We start from the raw sequence: 17,722 nt of genomic DNA, 5'->3' as shown, positions 1-17,722 counted from the left end.
GAAACATTCCTTGTAAAAAAGGTAAGAAAAATGCAGTTTTGCAAAACCTACACTATCTTATAGAATATATAATATTTTGCACCCACATTCCCTCACCTTTGGGAAAAAAGGCACGTGGCATTTTCTGTACTCTTTTTCAGTACAAACCTGGTCTTCATAAGTACCAAATATCTGTTTTATTAGTTTGCTATTTCTATTTTTTGGGACCTATATGATATAGTGAATAGAGCACCAGATCTGAAGTCAGGAAAACTTAAGTTCAAATTCTGTCTTAGCTGATTCACCCTGAACAAATAAATTACTTAATTCTCCTTGTCTTAGTTTCTTCATATGTTAAAAAAAACCCACCCATGGTTGTTTTGGGGAATAAAAGGAGGTAATGGTTATAAAACAGTATGCTGACTGACACAGAGCAATATATAGATATTCATCATTATCATCATCATTGTTATTATTATCACTATTCTCATATCTGCCCACCCAATATGTCTGCATTATTTTGTGGCTTATTTTATTGATACTATTGTTTCCCATTAGTTCCTATACATCTTACCATGCTTATCTGAATTCCTTGTAGTTATATTTTATTAGGAAGTTAGTGTTGTATAGTGAATAGAGAACTCTCCTCAAAAGCAAGAACATCAGGTTTCAAATTCTATCAGTCATATCCTCTTTATGAGAACCTTTGCAAAGCTTTTTACTTTACAAATCTACCCAACTCTAATTCTATAAACCACTGATCTTTACATTGTTGACCTTTAGATAGTGTCTCCAAGTGCCCTTATATATAGTACACTTTCATTTGCTGGATGAGGAAACTTAGGTTCGGGAAGGTTATATGATTTACTCAGTTAGGACATGGTAGAATAAGAATCATAAGCAAACCTTGTGATAAAGGAGGGTTTCATCCCACCATATTGCTACTGATGCAAGTAGGGAGGTGAATAATTGACCTTATTATATCTCACTCAAGATACTTCAAGGAAAATCTGTCAAAGAATTCAGAATACCTGAGTCACAGTCCCCCAAACTAGGAGAATATCTCAGTCACATTGAAAGGTACAGTTTTCTGGTGAGGAGCATCTTCAGGGCTCCTTTAATGTCTGTGTTCCGTAGGCTATAGATGAATGGGTTCAACATAGGAGTGATCACAGTGTACATCACAGCTCTTGCTGTATCCTGTTGGGCTGTGTGGGTAGTTGTGGGGCTAAAGTACACCCCTATGATAGTCCCATAGAAGAGGCAGACCACAGTGAGATGGGAGCCACAGGTGGAGAAAGCTTTCCACTTCCCCACAGTAGAGGGAATCCTCAACACAGTCACAAAAATTCGAGTGTAGGAGATGAGAATGACTATGAAGGGGACATTAACTGTTAGCAACCCCACGGTGTTGAGGATCAGGCTATTGATGAAGGTGTCTGAGCAGGCTAACTTTAGTAGGGGATTAAGGTCACAGAAAAAATGAGGAATTTTAGTGTGGCCACAGAATGAAAGATGGGTTAGTAGGACAGTGTGTATCATACCATTAACATAGCCTGTAAACCAGGACACTACTACCAGAAGGACGCATACTTTTGGGGTCATGATCATGGAATAATGTAGTGGAATACAGATAGCCACATAGCGATCATAGGCCATGACAGTGAGAAGGGTACTATTTATTCCTCCAAAGAAAAGGAAGAAGAATACTTGTGTTAGGCACCCTGCATAAGGGATTGTTTTGTTTCCAGAAACATAATTTGCCAGCATCTTGGGGATAGTAGTGGAGGTGAAGCAGATGTCACCTAGGGACAAATTGCTAAGGAAGAAATACATGGGGGTGTGTAGACACGGACTGGTCCTAATGGCCAGAACGATGAGCAGATTTCCTAAACCTGTGGTCAGATACATAAGAAGAAACAAGAAGAACAGGAGCCTCTGCTGCTGAGGCTGGTCTGAGAGTCCCAGGAGGATGAACTGAGAGACTCCAGACTGATTTCCTTCTTTCATGGTTCTGTAAGGAGGATATGGAACAGAGATTAAAATAAAAAGAATTTTAAGATTCAACAGATTAATGGTCCTTTGTATGACATATAATTCTTAATGCATTGCTTTAAACTCTATATCACACTAATATGTTGTATTTTAATACACAGTATCTAGCTAATAAACATAAGAAGTAACCCTTTCCTTTATTGTCCCAGTAGAGTATAAGCGCCTCAAGGGCAGGGTCTACTTAATTTTTTTCTTTGAATCCTCACAGCCAAATCTGGCACATAAAAGAGGAGTTTAATAAAATCTTTTTAATGGATTGATTGCAGACCCACTGACAGGAATGGATTGATTGATTTCTGTCAGTGGATCTGCATTTACATCAGTTGAGGTGAAAGAATGTGTGACTAGGAATAGAAATGACTTAGGAATCTGAGGACCTAATTTTGAATCTGGTTCCATCACTGTATCATCTAATCCTCATTTTATCTGTGAAACAAGATGATCTAACAGAGTGAATTCTCCAATCTTTTCAAGCACCAAATCTATGATCCTTTGAGATCTTGTCAATTCCCTTTATGTCAAGTCAACAATCAGTACCATTGACTGACAAAGCAAGACTCATCCCAAGAGAATTCTTTCTTTGACATTTACATTCATTACTTTTAGTTCTTTCTAGAGCATAGTTGAATGATCCTTTTGACAAGCCTTCAAGAAATAGAAGCCAATTATCACTGGTCTTTTGTTCTCTAGTCTATACATTCCCAGTTTTTTTCTGTCCCTATTCTGATTATGTTATAATAATCCCTACTTCCATGCAAATTAAATTCCCTTTGTCTTATATTCAAACCCTCTTTGAAACTTGGTTGGTTCAGGAGATTACAGACTCAGGCAACTGACATTGCTTTCTGGTGCTCTGAATACAAAATAATATCATAAAGAGTTTCAAGTGCTCTCTAAGTTTGGGTTGATGGAGGACTAGGGGCAATTCAGGCAAAGAAACTTAGCTTAGCTAAAAAATAGTATGTCCTCCATTTCTATTCTTGTTGAACATCTTTAAAATGCTATCACTAATTTAATCTCATTTCTAAAAAGTTTTAAATTGTCCTAAAAAATTTCTCATTTTGTTTTAATAGCAAATATCAATTAGCAGGGCACTGCCCTGAGTCAACTCCAGTTGTCATTCTTAGTTCCTTCTATGCATGTATTCCAATAAGTTAATGTCCTTTTCACTCCCACTGATTTTGTGAGTGTAAATGTTACTTCTAAAAGGAAGTCAGTAAGCATTGCTATGGATTAAGAAGTCTTTGGCAAGGAAAGTGTCTTTAGCTGTATAGTTGGTACTGATAATATAAGGGATACATTTCAGGACTCAAATCAGGAAGAACTGCATTTGAATGTTGTTTCTCACACTCTCTATCTGTAAGACCCAGTGCAAGTCACTTACTCACTCTGTTCTTCAATTTCCTTATTTGTAAAATGGGGATGATAAAAGCAGCTACTTCACCAGGCTGTTGTGAGAATCAAATTATTTATTGCATTTAAGGTTCTTTGCTAACCTTAAAATGCTGAAATACTGTTCTTTTTCTTCTTTTTCATGCTCTTGGTTCTTGGTCATATTGTTCTTGTTCACGCTCCCATTCTTTGTTTTTTCTTCTCCTTGCTCTTCCTCTTGGCCTTATTCTTATTCTTTCTCTAATGCTTCTTGTACTTTTTCTTCTTCTTGTACCTACTCTTGTTCTTGTTTTTCTTCCCTTTTGAGAGATATAGGCAATAGAGAGCTGGCCTTGGAGCCAGCCAGACTAGTACATAGCCCTGGCTCTTGATATTTAATGGCTTTATTATCTTAGAAAAATCATGCAATCTTTTGACCCTTTCAGCAATTCTCTTAAATTCTAAGTTTCAGAGAGTATTGACCTGCTTTGGTAGAGAAACCTATCTCATCTAGGAGTTCCTTTTCTTTTTGATCATTTTTCAATCACGTCCAACTCTTTATGACCCTTCTCAGGTTTGGTTAAGATACTGCAATGGTTTGTCATTTCTTCTTTAGTTCATTTTACAATTGAGGAAACTAAGGCAAATAGGATTAAGTGACTTTCCTAGACTCACATAACTATTTATTTCTTTATCAGGTAAAGGAATCTTCCTGAGTCCAGCCCCAGCACTCTATCTATGTTCTGTGCCATCTGTCTTCCAGAAGTTCTTTATATTTATTAAATAATAGTTCATGAACCTATTTGTGTGTTTATTTAAGGTGAGTCATTAGAGGAGAAGGTGGCATTAGGGTGTGCCAGTGAATTAAAATGATAGTTTTCTTAAATGATATTTAGATTTCAAGACCTAAGCTATTATTTAAATATGTACATACATGCATATATTATGTATACATAAAATGAACATATGTAATATAAGTATATATTTATATATAAGTATGTATGTATATAAATTTAAATATATATTTATGCAATATATACATAATATATTCCACTTACATACATAAATGCATATTATATAAACATATATACTTATATACCTAATACACATATTAAACATTATATGTTTTTGACTATAGATGAAGTTAGTTAAATATGAAGAACATTTATTAATCCCTGATTGTGACAAAAGCACTGTGCTAAGTGATGGAGTTAAAAAGAAAGGGAAAGACATTTCCTGGCCCCAAGGAGTTCATAATCTAGGGGAAAGATTATAAACAAGCAGTAATTCTGAACAAGTTTATATAGGGTGAATTGGATATAATCAATAGAGATAAAGTATGAACATTGGTTTAGATCTGGAAAGTCTTTTTTCAGAATGTTTGATTTTAGTCAGGACTTGAAGGATACCAGGAAGCAGAAGTGATGAAGCAGAGAAATCAAGACATAGGAGATAGTCATTGAAAAAAATGGTGCATCAATTTACAGCTGAGGAAATCAAAGTGATCCATAGTCATATGACAAATTGCTCTAAATCATTACTTATTAAAGAAATGCAAATTAAGGCATCTCTGAGATACTACCTCACACCTCTCAGATTTGCCAATATGACCAGAAAGGACAATGATCAATGTTGGAAGGGACGTGTGAAATTTGGGACACTTATACATTGTGGGTGGAGCTGTGAACTCAATCCAACCTTTCTGGAGAGCAATTTGGAATTATGCCCAAAGGGCAACAAAACTGTGGATACCCTTTTATCTAGCAATACCACTACTGGGTCTAAACCCTGAAGAGATGATGGAAAAGGGTAAAAACATCACTTGTACAAAAATATTGATAGCAGCTCTCTTTCTGATGGCAAAGAAATGGAAATTAAGTGAATGTCGTTCAATTGGGGAATGGCTTAACAAACCGTGGTATATGTATGTCATGGAGTGATATTTTTTTCTATTGTTCTATTAGAAACAGGAGGGATGGGAATTCAGGGAAGCCTGGAAGGATTTGCATGAACTAATGCTGAGCGAGATGAGCAGAACCAGAAAATCATTGTACACCCTAACAGCAACATGGAGCTGAGGATTAATCTTAATGGACTTGTTCATTCCATCAGTACAACAACCAGGGACAGTTTTGGGCTATCTGCAATGGAGAATACCATCTGTATCCAGAGAAAGAATTGTGGAGTTTGAACAAAGACCATTACCTTCAATTTAGGAAAAAAAACCCTGTTATTTTACTATGTAATTTTGCTATCTCTTATACTTTATGTTTCTTCCTTAAGGATATGATTTCTCTCTTATCACATTCATCTTAGATCAATATATGCCATGGAAACAATGGAAAGACCAACAGAATGCCTTCTGTGTGGGATGGGGGGAAGCAAGAATGGGGGAAAATTGTAAAACTCAAAATAAATAAAATCTTTCTAAAAAAAAAAGAAAAATGGTGCATCTTGCGGGAGGAACATCAAGGAGTCCAGTGTCATTGGGACAGAGAGCATGTGTGTAGGTGGGAAGGATGAGAAAAGAATAACAAGTAAGAAGGCCAGAAAGATAAGAAGAAGTTTATAAAGGGTTTTGAAGGCCAAACCAAGACTAGTACATTCAATTTCAGAAATGATAGGAGCCACCGAAGTTTTTTTGAATAATGGAATGGTGGAGGCATGTCAGAATTAGACCATTTATTTATTAATAAGAATTTTATAGTTGAGTGGAAGATGTACTTGAGTTCAGAGAGACTGGCACGTAGACCAATGAGCAGGCTTTTTAAAAAGTTTAGTTATGAGGTAATTAGGGTCTGAAACAGGGTGGTGGCAGTGTCAGAGTAGAGAACGGAGATGTGAATGAGAGATTTTATGAAGGTAAAATTGATTAAATTTGGCAATAGATTGGATAATGAGATGGGTGAGAGCAAGAGACAGTCAAAAATGATTTCTAAGTTGGGATCTTGATGTATTGGGAGGATGATGGTACTCTTGACAGTATTAAAGATGAAAAGGATTTCAGAGGAAATTGCTAGTTTAATACTAAACATATTGAGTTTACAGAACATCCAGTTCTAGATGTCTAATAGTTAAAGAAATGAAACTGGAGGTCATCAGAGAAGTATTTTTTGGATTAATAAACTTATTCATTGACAGAGATGTGGAATCTAAGGGACCTGATGAGACTATCAAATGAAATTGAGTAAAGGATCCAGCAGAGAGTTCTATGAGAAACTTGAACTAGAACAAAAGTATGAGGATATAAATTCATCTTCTATAGGAAAAAGCAATTTTGGAAAACTCAAATAGCAGATCGGATGCTCCCCTACTATTTTGAATTTTTCTTCTAGGTTTCTATATTTCACAAATTTCTCATTACTTATAACTTTGAATTTCTGAATATTTGCAATGTCAATGTCTAATAAAATTATTTCATGTTTGTGAAGAAATGATATGTCTAGATGGTCATAGGTACTGGTTTTGGTTGTCATAATTGTCTAATTAGAATAAAGTTTATTTGTGTAATTATCAAAAATATGAAAAAGAAGGTCCAAGAAATATCAAAACATTCACATCAGCATCATCTTGCCTTTTCAATTGGAACACTTTATGCCTGGAATGTATCCTGACTCTTAAAATCCCTCACTTTCTTCAAAGCAGTGGTTAGGTGCTTCATTCTATCCCTTATCTTTCCCGATCTTCTCAATTATAGTGCTTTTCAATCTCTCAAAATTACTTTCTGTTATTTTGTATATAACCAATAAGTGAACAAAATTCATCAAGCACTTTCCAAGTGCCTAAAACTGAAGGATGCAAAAAGTCTCCATAAATTAAGAAATTTATTATCTAATAGAGAAGACTAATGATAATGTAGAAACAAGTTATAGGCTGCACAAATAGGAAATAATTAAAGGAAAGGCATTAAAATTAAGAGTGATTGGATAAGATTTTTTTCTGGTACTTATGGCCAATGAGGCCATGAGATGAAGAAAAGGGAGAACATTTCACTTATAAGGAACAACCAGTGAGTGAAAATTCCCAGTCAGGAGATGTATTATCTTATTTGACAAGCAATAAGGGAGAAAGTTTGTATTTGTGTGCCTGTTTCATTTCTGTCCCCATTCTGTTCTCCCAGTGGAATGAAATTCTATTGAGAACAGAAAGTGTATTTATTTCTTGGCTTTTTTCTCCACCACCTTGTATAATTTTATTCAAATGAACTGCCTTTGAATACACAGTCAATAATTATCTGAAAATCTGAATATGGATTATCTCTATTTCAAACCTAGCTCTCTATCCTCTCTGCTATGTCATGGACAATCTGAGCCTTTGAGACTTTGCCCTCCTTTAGCACCAAAGAAATAGATGTGCCAATTAATTATTTGGCAAATGCAGAAGGAGGTGGAGAAGTCAAATGTTGATTCAGAAACCCACAATTTCCTAACCGTTTTAGGCAACTGGACTCCCCTCTAAACCTTAAAATTTGGGAAAAAGAGGCAGTATTATGTCCTAGAAATTCAATTGCAATGAAAGTCAGAGTCATAGTTCTATATCTGTTATGAATACACTGTGGACCTTAATTGACTCCCTTTCCAGGCTTTAACTTCCCCAGACGTTAAATGAAAAATTTGAAAATTTGACCTCTAAGGACACTTATAATTTCAATATTTTATGTTTCACCCTCCTTTTAGTTCTGATGTTTAAAACAGTAATATTTTAGGTCTTCTCTTCTCTTTTCTTTATTTTCTTTTTACATCTTTTCTTGCTCTAAGTTTAAATATTCCATGTTTTGAGAGCTCTTCCTGCCCTCAGATTCTTCCTTGTAAAATTTCTTTTGACTCTGACATACTGCATTGTTCTACTATTACAAGCTTTATATAGGATGTCCCTTAATAAAAAGGAATATATATGAAATATATAACAAAACTTCAAGATTTTTTTAAAGAGGTATTAAGACTTTTTTGAATTTTGAGAGCTTCCCATGTTCCAACAATTTATGTTTTTATGTCCTATGATTCTTCCCAGTTCAAATATTTTGTATTCTAGAATACCTCTTAACTGTGACATTCTGTGTGCTATGCTCTACAAAGCAATCTAGTGGGGCAGTAGATAGGAATATGGACCTGGAGTCAAGAAGTTCTATCAACTGTGGGACCCTGTATATCCCTTAGCTTCATGTTTCCTCCATTTCCACAACTATATATTGGGGATAATGAGAACAGCTATTTTCTAGGGTTGTTGTGAGAATTAATTGAGGTAAAAGTTGTTTGTAAGCAATTTTTACAGGGATTGATAAATTGTAGGAACATGATAAATGCTTGTTTCCTTCCTTCTTTCCTTCTTTATTTTCTTACTACATTCCTTCCTTCCTTCCTTCCTTCCTTCCTTCCTTCCTTCCTTCCTTCCTTCCTTCCTTCCTTCCTTCCTTCCTTCCTTCTTTCTTTTCTTTGTTCGTGTCTTCTTTCCTTCCTGTCTTCCTACCTTCTTTCCCTTTTCCCTGCACTGACACTCTAGTTTCCTATGTTCTGCGGTTTTTACCCAGCTTAAAACTCTAGATTTTATTGTCTATGATCCCTCTTAGATCTGATATTCTGTATGTTGCTTTAAAGTCCCTCTGAGGTCTGCCAGAACTCTGAAGACCATGTAATATGTTCTAAGAACCCTTCCATGTTGAACATTTTATATAGTATATACTTGTATTCCTTATATGGTCTAAGCTTAGACATTCTATGTTACATTTTCCAAGAGTCATTAATGTTATGAAATTCAACTTCTAAAGTCCTTTTTTTTGCATTTAGTTTCTATTATTTAAAGAGACTCATTTACAGCATTATATTGTGTAAGATTTGAAAGGAATAAACGTGTCCTTTATAGATTCACCTACTTGAACATTTGCTTTGTGTGAATCTTCTATTCTTTTTCTGAGGTACTCAGTTCCATGGCTCAAGATGTTAATTCTTCGAGGAGAAAGATATCTTGAGGTTTTGGTTGAGATAGCATACACAAGAATAACCGTTAGCTTTGACTCATAGGAGTGTAGGTCCTTTTCAAGGAATTCCCTAGACCCAGAGTCTAAATTCCCTTAGTGTATTGTTAAAGAAAAACATCAGGTAATTGTCCATTTTTCACTCTGGTTGCTTAGGGTTCACCGTCCTTTGAAAAGTTTGGCCAAAGTTCAAAAATCAGTTTCTAACAATACTTCTTTTAGTAATGAATGAGAACTTCCTAAGTGGTGATTTTTCTTTTAAACTATGTAAGATATGTATGTGGGGGGGGCATAGGAGTTAGGAGAGTTCTTGGAATATACATCGCTTTAGTTGATAGCAATCTTAGGACATTACTTCAGAAGCTCCCTGAGATTAGTGATCAAGGTTAGAGAAGAGGAGTTTTCTTATTTCTCTGCTTCATTATTAAGGGACAGTTTACCAGTCCCACCCCATGAATTCTTCTTCATAAGCATGCTGATATAGATGTTTCATAGTTTCATGATATCATAGATTTAGAGCTGAAAGGGATTTCTGCAATCATTTAGTTTCACCTCATTATTTTACAGATTAGAAAACTGTCAAATGTCATATAAACATATAAGAAGTAGAGGCAAAATTTGACATCATAGTCCATGACCTCATATCTAATGATTTTAGAATTCATATCAAAAAGCAGAGAAAAGTAACATTAACACCAATGAACATCCTTTCACAGAGGTTTGTGCAATTACTGTCATAGATTAAGGAGATATTGCTTATTTATTGTTTTCAGTATCTCTACAGCATTGATTTTCTTGAAGTTTATAATTTTGACAATTCTCAGGAGATGTGATCAGTTAATATGGATTCATTTTCATTGTATGACACCCATGATACTTCTAATTTGCCTGATATTGTCAATAATAATCATTACTTAAGTATCTACTCTCTAATTCTGTAATATCGGTCAGTCTGGGAAGTAGCTCAAGATGCAAATATTGCTAAGGAATCTGTTTCTGAATTACTTCTTGGTTCTGTTGTCTCTGTTTGCACCTTCCCCCAAATTGTCAGTGCCAAATTATTTGATTTAAGATTTTTGCATTTATGCAAATTAGAGTACAAAATTATTTTTCTTCCTCCTGCTCTTCTCTACTCAGTGAGAAGGAAAGCAATATATATCAGTTTACATGTAAGATCATGAAAAATATTTCCATATTAGACATGTTGAAAATAGCAAAAAAAAAAGTAAAAAAATTTACATCACTTTGCACTTGGAGTTTATCAGTTAGTTTTCTCTCTGGAATGGTTATGATGAGTGCTTTGGAATTCCTGTAGCTCACTGTATTGATCAAATTGCTAGATATTTAAAATCAATCATTGTTGCAATATTAATGTTATTGTAACCAATCATTTCCTAGTTCCGCTCGCTTCACTCTACTTTGATTCATATGTCTTTCCAAGATTTTTCTGAAACCATACTTCTTGTCATTTTTTTAAGAGCATTCACATCTCAGCCCAATGAGAATTCATTATTTATTCAATTATTTCTCAGTTGATGGCGTATCCCTTAATTACCACCACAAAAGGAACTGCTAGCAATATTTTTTACATACAGGTCCTTTCCCTTTTCCTTTGATCTCTTTGTGATTGATATATAGTAATGATAAATAGAAGTCAAAGGGTATTAACATTTTTTTAACGCATTGGACCTAGTTCCAAATTATTCTCCAAAATGCTTGAACAAATTTACAATTTGACCAGTCATACATTTGAGACCTAATTTTTTTTACATTCCCTATAGCATGCTGAGAGAACTGTTATGGACAACACCATCCACATTCAGAGGAAAACAAAATGAAACCAAAACAAAACAAAACCCAAAGACTCTGATTGTATACTATGGTAGCTTTAATACTTCTTTTTATTTTCCCTTACTATCTGGCTTTCTTTCTTTTCCCTTAGTCCTAATTCGTCATCAACAAAATTAATAATATGTAAACATGTTAAACACAAATGAACATGTACAACATTTATTAGACTATTTGTTGCTGAGTGGAGTGAAGTGGGAAGGGAGAGTGGAAGGAAAGTTTGTAACAAATATGCAAGTGTATGAATATTAAGAAATTTTTATAACATGCAAATGGAAAAATAAAATAAAATATCTGTTAAAAATAGACAATAGAAAAGATAGTTAACTATTTGGAAAATTGAGAAGGAATGGAAAAGCCCAATGGAAACTCAGAAAACTACAATCTTCCAAATTAGTTTTGGTAACTGGATTCTCCTCTAAAGCAAAATTTGGGGAACGGAGGCAGTATTATGTCCTTGAAAGTCAATTGGAATGAAAGTCGGGATTACAGTTCTAGATCTGATATGAATACACTGTGGGACCTTGATTTTCCCCTTTACAGACTTTAGTTTTCAGAAAAGGTATATGAAAAATGGAAAATGTGACCACTTATAACCCTTTTAATTTTGTTATGTTGTGTTGTAACCCTCCATTTTAGTTTTGAAATTCCAACAGTAATATCTTACCTCTTCCCTTCTATTTCTTTTATTTTAATTCTTTATAGCTCTGTGATTAAATGCTCTAAGTTCTGAGAGCCCTTCCTGCGCTCAGGTTTTATAATGTAAGGTGCCTTTGAATCTTGCATCATATTCATTTAATATTCTATGCAATATATATATATATATATATATATATATATATATATATATATATATATATATATTTCTGTAAATTTGGAATACATGACGGAGATACCAAAGTTTTAAATAAAAGTTGCTATGACATTAAGATACTATGAGATTGGGGCTGGCTAGGTGGCACAGTGGATAAAGCACCAGTCCTGGAGTCAGGAGTACCTGGGTTCAAATCCGGTCTCAGACACTTAATAATTACCTAGCTGTGTGGCCTTGGGCAAGCCACTTAACCCCCAGTTGCCTTGCAAAAAAAAACCAAAAAAAGATACTATGACATTTAGGATAGGACTTGGAGAATTTTCCAAGTTGTAACTGTTTATATTTCTATGTGTTATGGTCTCTGAAAATTCTAATATTTTGTATTCTAGTTTCCATCTTTGTTCTAAGATTTTCCTTTTGGGTGGCTTAGCCTTACCATATCTAAAATTATATTATAAAGCATCAGTAATCATCAGACTAAAAAATAAAGTGGTCCATCAGTGGAATAGATTAGGTAAAAAAGAGGCAGCAGGAAATTACTATAGTAATCTGATGTTTGATAAACCAAAGAATCCAGCTTCTATGATAAGAACTCTCCCTTCGATAACTGTTGGGAAAATTTGAAGTTAGTATGGCAGAAACTTGGATTAGACCAACATCTCACATCCTATGCCAAGATAATATCAAAATAGGTACAGGATTTATACATAAAAGACAATAAGCAAACAAGAAGATTAAGGAATAGTTTACTTGTCAGATCTGTGAAAAGGGAAACAGCTTATGACCAAGGAAGAGATGGAGAACATCATTAAAAACAAACTAGATAATTTTGATTACATTAAATTAGAAAGTTTTTGCACCAACAAAACCACTGTGACCAAGATCAAAATAAATGTTGTAAATTGGGAAACAATCTTTACAAATAGTATTTCTGACAAAGGACTCATTTCTAAAATACATAGAGAACTGAGTCAAATTAATAAAAAATAATCAAGCCATTCCTCAATTGACAAATGGTTAAAGGCTATGCAAAGGCAATTTACAGATGAAGAAATCAAAGCAATCCATATTCACATGAAAAAATTGCTCTAAATCATTGCTGATTAAAGCAGCTCTGAGGTACCTACTATCTTACACTTATCAGACTGGCCAATTTTATCAGAAAGGAAAATGTTCAATGTTGGAAGGGATGTGGGAAATCTGGGACATTAATACGTTGTTGGTGGAACAGTGAACTAATCCAACCTTTCTGTAGAGCATTTTGGAATTATACCCCCAAAGCAATAAAAATGTGCATAGCCTTTGATTCAGCAATACCACTGTTGGGTTTATACCCTGAAGAGATCATGAAAAAGGATAAAAACATCACTTGTATAAAAACATTCACAGCAGTCCTGTTTGTGTTAGCCATGTGAGAGGAAATTGAGTGAATGCCCATCAGTTGAGGAATGACTGAATAAATTGTAATATATGTATACTATGGAACACTATTGCTCTATTTGAAACCAAGTATGATGGGATTTCAGAGAAGCCTGGAAAGATTTGCATAAGCTGATGTTGAATGAGATGAGCAGAACCAGAAGGACATTGAACACCTTAATAGCAACATGGAGTTGACAATTAACCTTAATGGACTTGCTCATTCCATCCATGCAATAATCAAGGACAATTTTATAGGAGCTGTGACAGAAAATTACATCTGTACACAGAGAAAGAACTGTACAGTTTAAACAAAGACCAAAATCTATTATCTTCAATTTTTTAAAAAAAGTGTCTTACATACTACATAAAATTTACTATCTCTAATATTTTCTTTTCTTTTCTTTTCAAGGATATGATAACTCTCCCAACATATTCAATTTCAATCAATGTATAGCATGGAAATAATGTAAAGATTATCAAACTGCCTTCTGTGGGGGGGAGATGCAGGGAGGAAAAGGGAGGGTGGGGAAAAATTGTAAAATTCATAACCTTTCAGAAAATTATAGGTGGAAACTACTATTGTATATATTTAGAAAGAATAAAATATTAATAAAAAAGATTTTCCTTTTGATATGGACAGAAATTGTCCTCTAAACATACACTTATTTGGGCTTTTGCTTGTTTTGTATCTTCTTTTTAACTTTAAAAGTTCATCTTAGCACTTAATTTTTATTATTCTAATGAAACTCATTTACAACATTAAATTGTATAAGTCTTACCATTTGAAATGAATAGAATATCTCACTTACTTGGACATTTGCTTGATTTTAGTCTTCTAAATCTTTTTCTGAGGTAATCAGTTTCATTCCTTTCTCTTTTTCCCTTTCCAAAAGCTGAGATTTTTAGATAGGCAACTTGCCCAAAATTTTGGTTCTTCTAGGAAAAGGAAAAGTCAAGCCCATCTCCTAGGAGGAATATTTGTAAATAATTTTAGTCTTTTCCAGGAATTCCCTGGACCCAATTTTTATTAGAAATTGCATTATTTCTCTGTCACATGTACCTTTCATGCAAATATATTTCCAAATTAGTTATGTTGTGAGAGAAGAAACAAAACAAAAGGGAAGAGATGAGGGAAAAATAAAAATAAAAAAAGTGAAGCTAATAAACTTTGATATAAATTCAGATTACATTGTTCTTTCTCTGCATGTGGATAACATTTGCCCTTAAGAATATTTTAAAATTGTTTTGGTTCTTTATATTGTTGATAAGAACTAAGTCAGTCACTGTTGACTATCATATAATTTTGCTATTTCCTGGCTCTTCTCACTTCAATCAACATCAGATTCTTCTGATATAGACCAGCTCATCATTTCTTATAGCACAGTAGTATTCCATTATAATCATATACCCCAATGACTTGAATTCTTATAAATTTTCTATATATTGGAAAATGACAAGTTTTTTCAGAAACACTGACTGCACAAATTTTTCCCACCTTTCTTGATATGTTCTATGATCAAGTTAAAATGGAGGCAGTTCAAAGGAAACATGAGATATGGAAATTGAAAGTACCTACTCCAGTTGTTCACATGAACTATTTTTATCCATCTGTGGTAGAGCATTCTGAGCTCATATTGATCTGATCAATCATGGTCAGATACTGCAACTTGTCTAACCTAGCGATGTTATTTTGGTATGCTTCAATAAAAAAGTACCAGAACAAACCTGTATTGGGCAGTTTTGGTAATAGCTGCTTTATAATATGGTTTGAGATCTAGTATTGCTAGGCTGTCTTCCTTTGTAACTTTTCATGAATTCCCTTCAGATTCTTGACCTTTTGTCTTCCAGATGAATTTTGTCATTATTTTTCTAGTACTATCAAATAATTTTTTGGGGATTTTGATTGTTATGACAATGTATAAGAAAATTAACTTAGGCAGAATTGTCATGTTTTTAAAATATTAACTCAGCCTAACCATAATTAACTGATATTGTTTCATTTCTTTAGATCTGACATTAATTTGTATGAAAAGTGTTTAGTAATTGTGTTCACAAAATTTTGCCCTTGACTTGGCAGGTAGGCTCTCAAATATTTCATGTTGTTTACAGTTATTTTAAATGTGATTTCTCTTTCCATCTCTTGCTGCTCAGTGATGTTGGTTTCAGAAAGAAATGTTGATGATTTATCTTATGTCCTGCAACTATGCTAAATTTGTTAGTTTTTTCTATAATTAGTTGATTCTCTAGAATTCTCTAGGGATACAATCAAATCTTATGCAAAGAGTAATAGTTTTGCTGTCTCACTGCCTTTTCTGAATCCTTTAATTTCTTTTTCTTCTCTCAATGCTATATTTAACATATCTAGTACAATAGTGAATAATTGTGATTATAATGGGTATGGTTTTTTTTACCCTGAATATTACTAGGAAGGTTTCTAATTCATCTGCATTACAAATTTGTCTTGCAAGTGCTTTTAAAGTAATTTTAAGGTCCATTTATTCCTATATTCCCTAGTGTTTTTTTTTTTTAATAGGAATGGGCACTGCCTTTTTTGTCAACAGCTTTTTTATAGGTTTGAGATAATCATATGGTTTTGTTTTTTCATTGCTATGGTCAATTATCCCAAAAGATTTCTTGATATTGAACCAGTCCTGCATTCTCAGGGTAATTTTCACCCGAACATAGTGTTTTATTCTGGTGATAACTTGCTATCATCTTTTGGGTAATTTTTTATTTAACAATTTTACATGAATATCCATGGGAAAAATTGGTCTGTAATTTTCATTCTCTTTACTTTACTTATCCTGATTTAGGTATGGTGCGATTTGCATCATAAAAGGAATTAGGTAATATTACGTTTTTGTCTATTTCCCCCAATAGTTTGTATGATATTAAAACTGCTTGTTATTTAAATGTGTATTAGCATTTACTTGTAAATCTATTTGACCCTTGAGATATTTTCTTTGAGAGTTCATTAATGTTTTGTTCAATTTCTGTTTTCCTGAAATGGGAGTTAAATATTTCATTTATTCTTTGGTTAATCTATGCCATTTATATTTTGAAAATATTCATCCATGTCACTTAGTACTTCTTTGGCTGTATCTGATAAGTATTGTTATTTTGTCTCATAATTATCACTCTCTTTAATGAAATTGTTGATTGTTTCTTTGATTCTTTTATTTGACACATTCATTCTTCAAGGCTAGAATTCTTAGTTTCCAATTCATTTAAAACCTAGCTTCCCATATTTCTTTATTATACATATTTTATGGCATTATCATCCAAAAAGCAGTCATTTAATCTTTGCTTTCCTGCATTTGTAGGTGATACTGTTAATGTCCTAATACATATTTTTACATATATACTGTTTTTGTTTTAGGTGTCATGTATTACTGAGATAAAGGCATATTCATTTCCATCTCCATATAGTTTTCTACAGAGATCATTCAAATCCAGTTTTTCTAATGTTCTATTCACCTTAACTTTTTTCTTCTTTATTTTGTGGTTGGATTTATTTACTCCTGAAAGGGTGAGGTTGAGGACCACCACTAGTATGTTTTTTGCTATCTATATGTTATATATATCTATTCCTTTAAGTTCTCCTCTAAGAATTTGGATGCTCTTCCACTTAGTGTATTTATGTTTAATACTGATTTTGCATCATTGTCTCTGGGACATTTTAGGAAGATAGAGTTTCTTTCCTCATCTCTTTTAATTAGATCTATTTTTGTTTTTTGCTTTGTCTGAGACTTTGATTGGTATCCTGGCTTTTTAAAGGTAATTCAGGGGGGTGGCTAGGTGGCATAGTGGATAAAGCACCTGTCTTGGAGTCAGGAGTACCTGGGTTCAAATCTGGGCTCAGACACTTAATAATTCCCTAGCTGTGTGGCCTTGGGCAAGCCACTTAACCCCATTTGCCTTGAAAAAATAAACCTAAAAAAAAGGCAATTCAGTTGAAATATAAAATCTTCAATCTTTTATTTCTACTTTGGGTGTATCTCTCTCTGCTTAAAGTTTGTTTCTGGTAAGTAATATATTGTAGGGTTCTGGTTTTTAACCTACTCCCATTTAATAGGAGAGTTCATTCCAGAATATCATATTCTAAGCCCCTATTATCCCTTTCTATAGAACCTACCAAATTTTATATTCTCATGACTAGGCTCCATAATAATTTAATTGTTTCTTTCTGGCTGCTTTTCCTTCACCTGAGAACTCTGAAAATTAATTATAATATTCCTGGCAGTTTTCATTTTAGGATCTCT

At 33.7% G+C, this 17,722-nt stretch overlaps 1 protein-coding gene across 1 annotated transcript; it reads right to left on the bottom strand.

The window, feature by feature from the left end:
• Positions 1–1,047: 1,047 nt before the first annotated feature.
• LOC141497473 (olfactory receptor 1f45-like) lies at positions 1,048–1,989 on the bottom strand. The gene has a single exon (XM_074200123.1). The coding sequence runs from the start codon at positions 1,987–1,989 to the stop codon at positions 1,048–1,050; it is 942 nt and encodes a 313-aa protein (XP_074056224.1).
• Between the last annotated feature and the right edge of the window lie 15,733 nt (positions 1,990–17,722).

The sequence above is a fragment of the Macrotis lagotis genome, chromosome X (genome assembly GCF_037893015.1).
Source record: "Macrotis lagotis isolate mMagLag1 chromosome X, bilby.v1.9.chrom.fasta, whole genome shotgun sequence".
Classification (NCBI taxonomy): Eukaryota; Metazoa; Chordata; class Mammalia; order Peramelemorphia; family Peramelidae; genus Macrotis; species Macrotis lagotis.
The sequence above is the reverse complement of the archived record's forward strand: the minus strand, read 5'-3'. Positions and strand labels throughout refer to the sequence as shown.